At 46.5% G+C, this 14,225-nt stretch overlaps 1 protein-coding gene across 1 annotated transcript in view; it reads right to left on the bottom strand.

The window, feature by feature from the left end:
• Positions 1 to 14,225, bottom strand: part of nsmaf (neutral sphingomyelinase (N-SMase) activation associated factor) — a 49,130-nt gene that overhangs the window by 15,088 nt on the left and 19,817 nt on the right. The window contains exons 13-21 of the mRNA XM_079489943.1: positions 13,695 to 13,871; positions 12,161 to 12,240; positions 11,205 to 11,295; positions 9,971 to 10,034; positions 8,987 to 9,038; positions 8,308 to 8,428; positions 6,991 to 7,122; positions 6,083 to 6,125; positions 5,135 to 5,307 (exon numbers count right to left, since the gene is read on the bottom strand). Of these exons, the coding sequence (XP_079346069.1) occupies positions 5,135 to 5,307; positions 6,083 to 6,125; positions 6,991 to 7,122; positions 8,308 to 8,428; positions 8,987 to 9,038; positions 9,971 to 10,034; positions 11,205 to 11,295; positions 12,161 to 12,240; positions 13,695 to 13,871 (933 nt within the window). The remainder of the gene's footprint in view (positions 1 to 5,134; positions 5,308 to 6,082; positions 6,126 to 6,990; positions 7,123 to 8,307; positions 8,429 to 8,986; positions 9,039 to 9,970; positions 10,035 to 11,204; positions 11,296 to 12,160; positions 12,241 to 13,694; positions 13,872 to 14,225) is intronic.

Raw genomic sequence — 14,225 nt, 5'->3', positions numbered from 1 at the left:
GAACGGAAAAAGTTCTCGAACCAAAGTTATTTTGGTGGAAAAGGGAACTGTGAGGATTTACAAGACATTTTTAACCCATTTACCGCTACCATTATTTAATCCCTCCGTCGCGTCCTGCCAGGGTTTTATCGCGCGTGACACTTACTTTGAAGAGCCAAATATCCGTAATCGCATTTTACTATGAAACCATTCCGTGTGTGTTGACGAAGCTGGTGCTTGTTCTCTCGGTCGGTGGTGGAAAAAGTGGACCGCGAGTATCACAGCGCCTGCTACAGGCCGTTGAAAACGCTTGTCTGGGACAAAGCGACCCCTGCAATGTCGCTTCTGTGAGATAAAGCCGTCTGAAAACAGAGCCGGCAATGTAAGTGGATGCGCGCGCATTTTCAAAATGGCCGTGCCCATTGGGTCAGAAGCATAACAAAGCTAACGGACGGTAGATTTCGATACGATCGTATTAAAACATGCATTAATGAATACATCGCTGTTAAAAAGGCTTTTCCGTTTGTGGCAGGCTACAAGATTCTACGTGTTAATATTCCTATGTTCCTGGCGGGCAAACGATTAAGTGGTGCAACCACTTCCTTAACTCCTTTGCTGCCCCTAGTGTTAGCATGGTTGTACTGCCCCAGGGTCCGCCCGTCCAGGCCCGCTCTATGGAGCTTTGTTGTCCTTCCGGGTTAAACAGGAAGGTGGGGGCTTCCGGAAGTGGAACGACACCACACAACACAGCTCACAGCCTTTAGCTAGCAGAACAGGGGCGACAGGAGAAGCAGGGGCGACTGTGGCTCAGGAGGTAGAGCAGGTCGTCCAATGATCCATGGGTCGGCGGTTCGAATCCCGGCTCCTCCTGTCTACATGTCGAAGTGTCCTTGGGCAAGACACTGAACCCCAAATTGCTCCCGATGTGCTGGTTGGTGCCTTGCACGGCTTCCGCCGCAATCGGTGTATGAATGTGTGTGTGAATGGGTGAATGTAATGCACAATCTATGTAAAGCGCCTTGGATAAAGGCGCTATATAAATGCACCATTTACCAGAACAACCAGCTACAGTTTCTCATCGATGCGATACAAAATCACAAATGATTTATGATCGTTGGGTGCACGCCGGCTCTCTAACCATTGGGGATAGGGCACTTTGAAAATCGTGTTATAATGGAGGCTCAACGGAGCTGGATTTATAAATCGCTTCTCTGGTGGTGACGGAGGAGGGCTATTCTACCCGGAGCAATGCTGAAAGGTAAACAGACGGACGGCGCGTTCATATATGGATTAAACGGCTGTCTACGCTTATAAGCGTAGCTGGCATAGATAAGTCCGAATTAGCCTGGCTAATAAGCCAGACTCAAATCACACTGTCGTGTGGTATTTGAGTCTGGAGATGCTGTGTATGGATCTTGTTTCCCGGGGGGCGGGTTCAAACATTTTCTCTTTGACGCAATTGGTCAGAACTACTGTCAGTCAAAGGTCTCAAGCATTGAACGTCACTGTACCAAAGCCCGCCCATATTGCATACCGTGTCCCGATTGGCCACACCAGTTCTCTGGTGTAGGAAATGGGCGTACAATTGAGCCTCTCCAGACCGTAATCCGCCGGCAGGCAATTTTTTTTGCCAACGGCTGATTCGGTCTGGCTTATTAGCCAGGCTAGGTCCGAATAGCCTAGCTACATTTATAAGCGTAGATGGCAAGACAAGAATTAAGTAGCTTTGTGTGTGCCTGCCTGGCTGGGTGGGTGGCTGTGTCTGAGCACGGAAATTGCATTTGGTTGGTTGTGTGTCACTGTTGTGCAGCCTAACACACACATACATATTAACTGTATATATGATGATTTCAGGTGTATCAGTACAGTACAGTACAGTACAGTACAGTACAGTACAGTACAGTACAGTACAGTACAGTACAGTACAGTACAGTACAGTACAGTACAGTACAGTCTTGTGCTCCTCTCGGACAATGCAGCCTTTTACATGTTTGTCTTTTAACCCATTTTGACCTGAGATTAGATTCTAAAAATGTCTTCTACATCCTGACAGTTTTCTGAAAAAGCTATGTTTCTATGTCAGTCGTTCTTCGATTTAAAAAAAATAGCAGACCTACAAGCTCATAGCGCGCCACTCGGTGGCGCGCTATGAGCTTGTAGATCTGCTATTTTTCAATAGCTAAAGCATAACATAATGCTAACACCAAAAGGGGTTCCCGCCCAAAATGGATTAAGCTATCCCTGTTTGATGTTATATTACCGATTTGCTGTTGCATTGTCTGATGGGAGCAAACCAAAAATACGTTTTACTCTTATGTGCCTGTACACAAGATGCAACAATAAAGTACAACCTTGAACCTCGAAAACCTCAAGAAGATTAAAGGACCACTTCACCACTTTTCAACCTATCTTCATACTGTATATTAGTCCCCACTAATAATCATGATAAAATGGCTACCATTTTTTTCTACTCAGTCTGTGTCTCATAGGAGGACTGTGGGCAGTTCAGAAACCCATCCACCAGTGACATCATCGATGGGGAATCCAAGCTATTAGAAACTGCAGGCTTTCTAGTCCTGAAAAGTTGCAATGCGAAAATGGAAGCCATCGTTCTCATCTATATATACAAGTGAGAAGTTGTACCCAACCCAGGAAAAGGGACCCAAAGTCACACACTGCATACGCCACTGACACGTCACTGACACACTGCAACACACTACACTCACACGGCAGTGACGTCGCACACTTACCCTCCGCGTCGTTCGGCCGCTATCTCCTCATATCGCGCCGAACGCCGACCCTCAAAACCACCCGCGGAACATTACTCATTGCACTGACACCAATGTTGCCTCACTTCCACACTCGCCAACTCGCCTTCCTTCCACACTCACGCCACAATCGTCCCAACCACCCACACCCCCTGAACACTGTTGCCAGGTCTATGAAAACCAAGCCCACAAAAAATGCCACTCAACACGCTACTTACACACACTACAACTCGCTTACAACTCGCGCACCTGGCAACACTGCATCCTGCATCCATTGGCTACCATTTTGCCACTGCTAATTTATTGCCACATCTAAGAAAACCAAGCCCGCAAACCCTGACTTCCTACAGGCTACTTACACACACTACCACTCGCTTACAATACACGGACCTGGCAACACTAACATGCCCTCTTCCATTGGCTCTATCCCCAACACCAGCTTCCATGTTACATTGCGCACTTCCGAAAAGACAACCGGAAGTTACACACTACACACACATTACACGAACAAGACGAACACAACACTACACGCACACACACACACACACGGGTTGCCAGCTCTATGAAAACGAAGCCCACAAAAACTGCCACTCAACACCCTACTTACACACACTACAACTCGCGAACCTGGCAACATTGTAAGCACAGCACAACACACACACACACTCATTCTAACTTGGATGGACAGCGCCGCGATTACATACACAGTTTACCATACGTCCTCTTTTGGGGGCCTGTCCGGCCAGTCCGGGTGGTTTTACAAATTCCTTCAAATGTCCGGGGTTTTACACGTATCGCCTGTAGTGTATCGCTACGCTCACAGACCATTCAGACCAATGTGTCTTACAATGCACGTTCAATGGTTCGTAGTGGAAACACATTGTGAGAGGTGGACTTTCAGCCCGAACCCCGGAATGTGTATTCTTCATAACTCTGCAGGCTCGCTGGCAGCTCCGCTGTCTGCAGATAGACAGACAGCGGAGAACTATCTCATCATTGACATGCAGAAAAAGTAGGCTGCTGTTTTCTTAGCTTTGTCACTGACCAATGACAAGCACATTGTATTGTCTGCAAAGGAACTATGTGTCTGTCACAAATAAAAGTTCTGTCCTGCAAGCCCATGTCATGTCAACACAGACAAGCCAGCTGTGTGCGCGGTGAGTCCTGCAAATTATATTGACCCAATATTATTTTGTACAACCTAGCAAAGCATAAGATATGATGGTTTGGAGAATAGGCTGGTCTCTCTTTTTACAAGACATAAGCCATTGCATACAGGTTCTCAAACTTTTTAATTTCAAGGACCCCCATAACTCTGAGAGTAAAACCAAATGGACCCATAAGAGTCCCATTTGATTCCATTTGTACAGTATCAGAGTTAAAAGTTAGAAAACAGTCCATTTGGTTCCATTTGTACACTCTCAGAGTTACAGACCTGTAAGGGTCCATGTGTTACACTCTCAGAGTTACAGACCTATAATGGGTCCATTTGGAACCCCCTCAAGGAACCATGAGGGTCCCTGGATCACACCTTTGAGAGCCACTGCTTTAAATAAATACATAACTAATATAGAGCATATTTGATCAATTTATTGTTAGGCTATAGATTATTTTGACATCTGAATTTAACAGAACCGCCCACGCACGCCACATGCACATGCACGACGTGCACGCGCATGTGCACATCCACATCCACATGCACGCGCGCATGTGTCCTCTTTTTGGTAATTCAGAATATGGTATGCCTACACAGTTACAATAATGCAAACACGACAATTGCGCGAACGACTGCGTCGACACCTGGCGTGGAACAAACGGGACGAACCGAGGCGCATATATGGATAAGAACAACAACACTACACGCGCGCGCACGCGCTGCAACACAAAACAGCTGCATAAAACGTGTGTCACTGTGGACTTCTGTATCTGTGGACTTCTGTATCGCAACGCGGGGCAACGCAACTCTGGGATGAGCGGGCCGAAGGCCCGCGAAATTCTAGTGATAATACAAATCTAAACATTTTTGTAAAAGAAATATTGTTTAAAAAAAATCTGCCTAACGATGATGTCACTGGTGGACGGGTTTCTGAACTGCCCACAGCCCTCCTATGAGACACAGACTGAGTAGAAAAAATGGTGCCATTTTATCATGATTATTAGTGAGGACCTATTATATGAAGATAGGTTGAAAAGTGCTGAAGTGGTCCTTTAACCCATTTAGACCTGATGTCGAATTAAAAAAAAAAGTCTTCTGAAAGAATATATATTCAAAGATTTGTGCCGCATTTTCACGATTTTTCAAAAATAGCTTAGTTAAAACACCAAAACGGGTTCCCCCTCCAGAATGGGATAAGGAGTTTATTCTCTGTAGTGTGCACTAGGGTTACCTCCCGCAGAGTGCTCGCCGAGCGTCGGCCTGTCGATGCTGGGGCTCTTGGTCATGTTGTGGAACCTGGGAGTGATCCTTTGAGGGTGAGGGCTGGTGAACAACTGCGTAGGCGTCTGGCCAAACTCCAGGATCTGGGTGAGCATGGCGATCCTCTGTTCAGGATCCTCGATGCTTTTCAGATACGAAAAAAACATACAAAAAAAGAAACATGGAGAAATTAGCCCTTCGCTAAATCCCACCCCAAAAAGCGACTGTCCAATGCCAATCCATATAGTTTAGCAACTGTTGCTATGCAGGTCAAGCTTTCGTCACCTCATAGCCGTCAGTGTTAGTTTGCATGGCTGTGTTGTTGAACATATACACGGCTTAACATCGAGAAAGTTACACGCCTGACCCACCCAGGTGATAATAATAATACTAATGACCGTAGTCTTACCCTGCAACATGAAAACTCCTGTCGGGTGGTCGTTAAAAGTTGATTTCTCCCTCTGTCATTTCCTCGTATTTCTAGTTCATTTAAATAATGTCATGCAAATGTGTCTAGTGCATAGGCTACTGCAGGCCTGGTTGACTAGATTTAGAAGACATTTTGATGCTCTTGCTACTGAAATGATCGATTATTTATGTGGAGAAATCCCGTCATTTAAACATGCATCTCTATGGGTGAGAAGGACAGCTTTCCATGTCTCCTCGCTGCCAACGTGCCTATTGGACAAGGACAGGTTGGGGAGGGACTTAGCGAATGGCTAATTAACGAATGAAATCACATCAACGCCTAATGATTAACTGATTGACGGACCACCACCCGAGACATGAATTTTGTAGTCGCGACCAGCGATTACAAAATGTGAATCATCAGAAATCAACGAAATACGAGAATCTCGGCTTTGGAACTAGTGTGGACAAAGAGATTGAAGACGGGAAATCTCAATTTCATATAAATTACCTGTCACAGTCGACGCCGCCCTCGTACGTCAATGGGTGGAATACTGGAAAGAAAGAAACAAAGAAAGAAAGATGGTTTTAGTCACCGGCTGACATTAGATGCCATGTAGATTGTGTGTGTGTGTGTGTGTGTGTGTTCCGCTGCAGTGTGTTACCGTCGTGTGGATTGTGTGGATTGTGTGTGTGTGTGTGTGTGTGTGTGTGTGTGTGTGTGTGTGTGTGTGTGTGTGTGTGTGTTCCGCTGCAGTGTGTTACCGTCGTGTGGATTGTGTGTGTGTGTGTGTGTGTGTGTGTGTGTGTGTGTGTTCCGCTGCAGTGTGTTACCGTCGTGTGGATTGTGTGTGTGTGTGTGTGTTCCGCTGCAGTGTGTTACCGTCGTGTGGATTTTGTGTGTGTGTGTGTGTGTGTGTTCCGCTGCAGTGTGTCACCGTTGTGTGGAGTGTGTGTGTGTGTGTGTTCCGCTGCAGTGTGTCACCGTTGTGTGGAGTGTGTGTGTGTGTGTGTTCCGCTGCAGTGTGTTACCGTTGTGTGGAGTGTGTGTGTGTGTGTGTTCCGCTGCAGTGTGTCACCGTTGTGTGGAGTGTGTGTGTGTGTGTGTTCCGCTGCAGTGTGTTACCGTTGTGTGGATTGTGTGTGTGTGTGTGTGTGTGTGTGTGTGTGTGTGTGTGTGTGTGTGTGTTCCGCTGCAGTGTGTTACCGTTGTGTGGATTGTGTGTGTGTGTGTGTGTGTGTGTGTGTGTGTGTGTGTTCCGCTGCAGTGTGTCACCGTTGTGTGGAGTGTGTGTGTGTGTGTGTGTTCCGCTGCAGTGTGTCACCGTTGTGTGGAGTGTGTGTGTGTGTGTTCCGCTGCAGTGTGTCACCGTTGTGTGGAGTGTGTGTGTGTGTGTGTGTTCCGCTGCAGTGTGTTACCGTTGTGCGCCGCGACCGCCTCGCTCCCTCGCTGCTTGTAGCCGAACACCAGGTCGATCCACTCGTGGAGGTGTTCCGACACGTACTGACTCTCCAGCGCCACCTTGTTCTTCTGGAGGAAGTCACTGGCGTCTGCAATTAACACACAATTTACAATTTTACGGCATTTAGTACATGCTCTTAATAATCCAGAGCGATTTACAGTAAGCAAGAACAAAAAATATGGTAATACATCATACGTAAAGCTGAGAACCTAAAATCCGTCTTAACAGTGGAATATCTATATAATGCAACTACGGTATGCGTATACTGTGCACTAGAGTGCTATGTCTACATAAAATGCTATCTAAATTACATATAAGTTGAGCCTTAACATTGTGATGACCATCCTATGGGTGTGTGTGTGTGTGGGGGGTTGGTTTGGTTGGATACCAATTGTTGTTCTCTGCCCCTGTGTAGGAGGAGAGGGCCAGCCTCTGTGTCTTGGGGATTGACACACCTGGTCCCAATTATCCCCTTGGGTATAAAAGCAGGCTGGCTGAGGCCATTCTCTCTCTCTCTCTCTCTCTCTCTCTCTCTCTCTCTCTCTCTCCTGCACAGGTCACACTGCCCGTTTGGTTTTGTTTGTTTGAAGTAGTTTCAGTTCAGTCGGCACTCGCACATACAGTCCATGTGCACACAGCCAAACATACTTTACACAAGTAAGACGCGTAAACGCGGGAAGCGAACAAAGCTGTTATGGCAGTCACTACTGATGTCACTGGCCATTCACACCTCATACCTTTTTGCACCGTTCATGCCTTTTTTCTTAGTTATAAATAAAATAATGTTAAGTTTAATCCTGTGTGTCGTCTCCCTTTCTGTCATGATGTGAGCCAGTTCATGACAACACAAACGCACGCACACAAAAACACGCACGCGCGCGCACACACTACGATAAAAACAGGTGAACTTAACAAGCTTACTTATTCGTCTTTTTGGCAGCCATTAAGACTCAGGGCCGATGCGATAATTGCTTTCTACATCAGTAGTTCTCACATTTTCTAGATTTTCCCCCCCAAAAAATGTTCAAAAAAAACAGATGTACAAGCTTGCAGCGTGGCACCAAGTGGCGCTCTGTGAGCTTGTAGATCTGCTATTTTGACTAAAATGACCGATGCCGGTCTTCTTTTTTTTAACAGTACACATCTTCTCTTCTGAGGATCCTTGGCTGCAACATAACATTTTTCAGATGGGGGTTTCGTGGCCAAATAAATATTTCAGTTCCGTTTGGTCAGACACAAGGACTTAGCAGCGTGTGGTTTACTTGAGTGGTACCTGAGCTCCACGGTGGCAGGATGACCTCCCCGACCATGCTCCCGTTCTGCTTCCTCCCCAGATCCAGACTCAGTCTGTTCTCCAGGAAGCTGCAGTCGTCCCCATAGAACTCTGGGATCAACTAAAAAGAGAAACACACGAGGAACCATGCAAAGTGAGGATTTATATCGGTGTGTGTATCGGTGTGTGTGTGTGTGTGTGTGTGTGTGTGTGTGGTCCTGAGCATGATAACGTCATGCTCGGGTCAACTGTTCCGTTGTACCACCATTAATGTAGTGTAGTGGGTGCAGATTTAACCGGGCCGGCAGTGCAGGAGTGGACTGGGGAATTGTTTCCTCTGGTGGTCCAGCCTGGGACATACATACTGTACCCGTGGACTGGTTGTTGGAGGGGGTTTCGAACTTAGGATGACTACACTATACTCCTTGTGCCCGCATGGAATGCTGGGTGACATGACATGGCATGCTTGTTGTATCGTGACAAAATATGCCTTGAATTTCTTGATGTAACTGTACCGGAGCTATTTATGTCCTTGTGTGCAATTTCCTCTGTGTGGACATAAATACATTGTTAAAGTGTGTGTGTGTGTGTGTGTGTGTGTGTGTGTGTGTGTGTGTGTGTGTGTGTGTGTGTGTGTGTGTGGTGTGTGTGCATGATGTTACATATTTGTATTTTGTACCTCTTTGAAGTCTGTTGCACCATCTAAGCAATTCTTCCATGTTTCACCCATGCTGTAAAAACAACACATAGATTCACATCAGTTTAAATAAAAATATGACTTTCTTTTTTCCCGCGTGGCATATGTCATTTGAATTAATCCATTTAGACCAGAGGTCAAAATTCAAAAAATGTCTTCTAATTCATGACAGTTTTAATATTTTCTCTTTCCCTGAGGCATTTGAATTAAGGTCAGCTTAAATTAATTAGCCTACTGTCCGCTCAAACACACAATGCAATACTTTGTATTCAAGAGTGTTTCTCACAAACGTCAGTAATTAGGAAGTTATACACAAAAGTCATAATGTAACACGTTACGCCAGAGCTTCTATTTTCAGAAATGGAATAATCTTTTTTTAATTTTTTTTAGTGTGGGCCCCTGCCCTATCATAGTACAGCATCAAACAAAAGTATCAAAAGTTCTGATCAGCTACTATTGCTATTTTTTTTATTAGATTCCTGAAAAGAAACATGTTCTGGAAATGAGCTGATATAAGAAACATGGCTAATAAAAAAGTTTTCTTTTCTGAAAAAGCTATGTTTCTGTCAGTCGTTCTTAGATTTTTCAAAAATAGCAGACCTACAAGCTCGTATACGCGCCACTCGGTGGATCCACTATGAGCTTGTAGATCTGCTATTTTTCAATAGCTAAAGCATAACATAATGCTAACACCAAAAGGGGTTCCCGCCCAAAATGTAATTAAACGCTACAGTGGGAAAATAGATCATGCTTAGGCTAAGTAATCATCGCGTGTAGCACGAGCCGCTCATTCAGTTCATTAAAAACAATAATTAAGAGGAATGTTTTGTGTGGAACCGACTGCTCGCCGAAAAACAAAAAACAGGAGCCCTTTCATTTCATGCTTCAAGGTCGTACAGAGAGAGCACAGTGTGTATTGTTTAAAAGGCAGGGGTCTTAACTAAAGACAGAATGCAGAGGACCGACCTGTTGAACATGCGGTCAGCATGGTCGTAGCGTCCGTTCTGTAGACACAGCATGTGCTCTGGTGCTGCGAGGAAGAAGGAGGAACAATGTCCAGGATGAAGAGGTCAAGACAGGGATATTTAAACCACGTAAACCCTATATCAGCCTACATCAGGTAACCTACCCACCCTGACCAGGTAAAACAGGAGGTAACCTACCCACCCTGACCAGGTAAAACAGGAGGTAACCTACCCACCCTGACCAGGTAAAACAGGAGGTAACCTACCCACCCTGACCAGGTAAAACAGGAGGTAACCTACCCACCCTGACCAGGTAAAACAGGAGGTAACCTACCCACCCTGACCAGGTAAAACAGGAGGTAACCTACCCACCCTGACCAGGTAAAACAGGAGGTAACCTACCCACCCTGACCAGGTAAAACAGGAGGTAACCTACCCACCCTGACCAGGTAAAACAGGAGGTAACCTACCCACCCTGACCAGGTAAAACAGGAGGTAACCTACCCACCCTGACAAGGTAAAACAGGAGGTAACCTACCCACCCTGACCAGGTAAAACAGGAGGTAAACTACCCACCCTGACCAGGTAAAACAGGAGGTAACCTACCCACCCTGAACAGGTAAAACAGGAGGTAACCTACCCACCCTGACCAGGTAAAACAGGAGGTAACCTACCCACTCTGACCAGGTAAAACAGGAGGTAACCTACCCACCCTGACCAGGTAAAACAGGAGGTAACCTACCCACCCTGACCAGGTAAAACAGGAGGTAACCTACCCACCCTGACCAGGTAAAAACAGGAGGTAACCTACCCACTCTGACCAGGTAAAACAGGAGGTAACCTACCCACCCTGACCAGGTAGAACATCAGGAAACCTACCCACCCTGACCAGGTAGAACAGGAGGTAACCTACCCACTCTGACCAGGTAAAACAGGAGCTAACCTACCCACCCTGACCATGGGTAGAACATGAGGTAACCTACCCACCCTGACCAGGTAGAACAGGAGGTAACCTACCCACCCTGACCAGGTAAAACAGGAGGTAACCTACCCACCCTGACCAGGTAAAACACCCTGACCAGGTAAAACAGGAGGTAACCTACCCACCCTGACCAGGTAAAAACAGGAGGGAACCTACCCACCCTGACCAGGTAAAACAGGACATACCCACTCTGACCAGGTAAAACAGGAGGTAACCTACCCACCCTGAGCAGGTAAAACAGAAGGTAACCTACCCACTCTGACCAGGTAAAACAGGACGTAGCCTGGAGATGAATAGTGACTGCCGTACATGAAGCGGGGCTCAGGCATGCCTCTGAAGCGACTCTGGAGACGAGAGAGAGAGAGAGAGAAAACACATTCTGTGAGAAACACTTGTTGCCCATGAATAAACACAGGCTGCAAACTAGAAATGCACTCCGTCGAGGTGCCAACTTGCGCGTTGCACGCAAGTACGGTTGCGGGTTTCAGATGGTGATCCCGGCGTTATTTAATCCATTAAATCATAGCGCCCGGCGATTTATAGTAGCGGAGCAGGCGCTCCCAGGCTGTGGAGCGATGTGATCGGCTTTGATATCAACAACCTCCGTCATTTTGATAAAACTTCATCCTGGGTGCTGGGTGTTACTAATTGAAAGGACGGTGAACTTCGTCCTGGGATATGTTTCAATATTGGTTGGGTAACAGGTAACGTATGTATGTACACATGTATGTAACTTGAAAGTACATCATACATCATCACATTCCGGCCAATCACTTTAGGCGTCCTAACTTTTCTGTCCTCCCTTTTTTTTCTTCACTTTTTAAGTCCTCAGCCAAACAGAAAGAATCACGATGGGGTACACACGCGCACACGCACAAAGCTGGGCATAGGAGGGGGCTAGCACCCCTCAATAATTTACATTTTATTCCAAAGACTGACTTAACCCATTTTGGGCGGGAACCCCTTTTGGTGTTAGCATTATGTTATGCTTTAGCTATTGAAAAATAGCAGATCTACAAGCTCATAGCGCGCCACCGAGTGGCGCGCTACGAGCTTGTAGGTCTGCTATTTTTGAAAAATCGAAGAACGACTGACATAGAAACAGCTTTTTCAGAAAACTGTCAGGATGTAGAAGACATTTTTTGAATCTGATCTCAGGTCAAAATGGGTTAAAACCAAATCTAAATATCAAAAAGTAAGCCTTCTCACCAGCAGCCTGTCCAGTCGCTCTTGGTTCAGCGCTCCGACCGGCCTGCCCAGGTCTCTGAACGTAGAGGCGTTGGTCAGATCTGCAGCCGGGGGGACAGAGAGGACGGGAGCGGGGGGGGGGGGGGTCATCTATGAATTGGTATGTCTAACCAATGTACAGTATGCACCACGATGAGGCTGATACTGAGACTTGGAAAATACGAGTGGTGCGCAGCATCTGTACCTAGCCCAGCTGTGGGCTGGTGTAGTCGGAGAGAAGACCCAGGTAGTCTAGTAGCCAGAATGTGAACCTGGACATGTTGAGTACACCAACGTTTTATGTTAGACATTTTTAGTATGGGTCCCCAGCATGTAGAAACTGCCGGATGCCAACTTGCATATGTTGAGCAATTTTCATAATTGGCATAATATGTGACCATACCATTAACAACCTATAAGGCAAAATATTCAAAATGTCATCATGCTTTATCTACTAGGGGGTTTTCATGATGCTGAATCCATTCCAAGCATTAGTTTTGGGCTTAAAATGGCCATGCAACTTGCCCAAATGTGCTGACATCATCACATTTGTGACTAATGTTTGAAATGGATTCAGCATCATGAAAACCCCCTAGTTTGACACATCACGTGCTACATAAAGCATGATGAAATTTTGAATATTTTGCCTTCTATAGGTTGTTAATGGTATGGTCACATATTATGCCAATTATGAAAATTGCTCAACATATGCAAGTTAGCATCCGGCAGTTTCTACATGCTGGGGACCCATACTCAACATTTCTAACATAAAACCTTGGTGTACTCAACTACACAATGGGGTTCACAATGGGGCTCTATGGGCTGGCTACTAGACTAAGGGGAAGGATGGGTACTGGGACAGGCTAGTGCTATGTATATAGCACCTTTATACAAGGCGCTATACATAGATCGTTCATGTTACATTCACCCATTCACACACACACATCCATGCACCAATGGCGGAGGAAACCATGCAAAGCACCAACCAGCACATCGGGAGCAATTAGGGGTTCAGTGTCTTGCTCAAGGATACTTCGACATTAGCCTCGGAAACCCAGACGTTTTTATTTCCAGGGAGAAAAAAAAAGTCTGGGTCCGAGTCCACTTCAATTCGGCATAGAGTAGCGCAAACATCTCTCACTCTCTGCTCTGCTGATTTCTGATAGTCTGCACCTTTGTTAAATTGACACACACGCACACAGATACACACACACGCCTCTCTCTCTCTGTTGCTCTAATGAATTAGTCTCATGTCTAGCAGCTGCGCATAGTTTCTGCCGGCGGATCCTGCCGGGATTTGCCTATGCCATAAAAAGCATAGGTGAGTTCCAGGCTACTTCGACATTAACTCTGGGGGAGCCCGGGTTAGAACTGGGAACCTTGCGGTTATACCATCCGGCTACTCTACCCCTGAGCCACCGCTGCCCCACCGTCGCCCCGGGCCGTACCTAGCTGTGGGCTGGTGTAGTCGGAGACCACCCAGGGGAACACGGGGTACTGGGGACAGGCTACGTACCTAGCTGTGGGCTGGTGTAGTCGGAGACCACCCAGGGGAACACGGGGTACTGGGACAGGTCGTTGCAGCTGCGGTCGGCCAGGTTGTTGAGGTGCAGCAGGTACTGGTAGTTACTGATGTGTCCGCGCTGCCACTGCAGCATGTAGCTCTCGGCCGTGTGCTCCGTCATGTGGTTCTCTGAGGGAGTGAGCAGAGCACAACGCATGATGGAGATGATATTAGGTATAGACACTAGCCTCGGAAACCCAGACATTTTTATTTCCAGCGAGAAAAAAATGTCTGGGTCCGAGTCTACTTCAATTCGGCATAGAGTAGCTCAAACATCACTCACTCTCTGATGATTTCTGATCGTCTGCACCTTTGTTAAATTGACACACACACATATACACACACACACACTCCTCTCTCTCTCTCTCTGTCGCTCTAATCAATTAGTCTCATGTCTAGCAGCTGCGCATAGTTTCTCCCGGCGGATCCTGCCGGGAGCTGCCTATGCCATAAAAAGCATACAGTAGGTGAGTTCCAGGCTAG

The sequence above is a fragment of the Electrona antarctica genome (genome assembly GCF_951216825.1).
Source record: "Electrona antarctica genome assembly, chromosome: 20".
Classification (NCBI taxonomy): domain Eukaryota; kingdom Metazoa; phylum Chordata; class Actinopteri; order Myctophiformes; family Myctophidae; genus Electrona; species Electrona antarctica.
The sequence above is the reverse complement of the archived record's forward strand: the minus strand, read 5'-3'. Positions and strand labels throughout refer to the sequence as shown.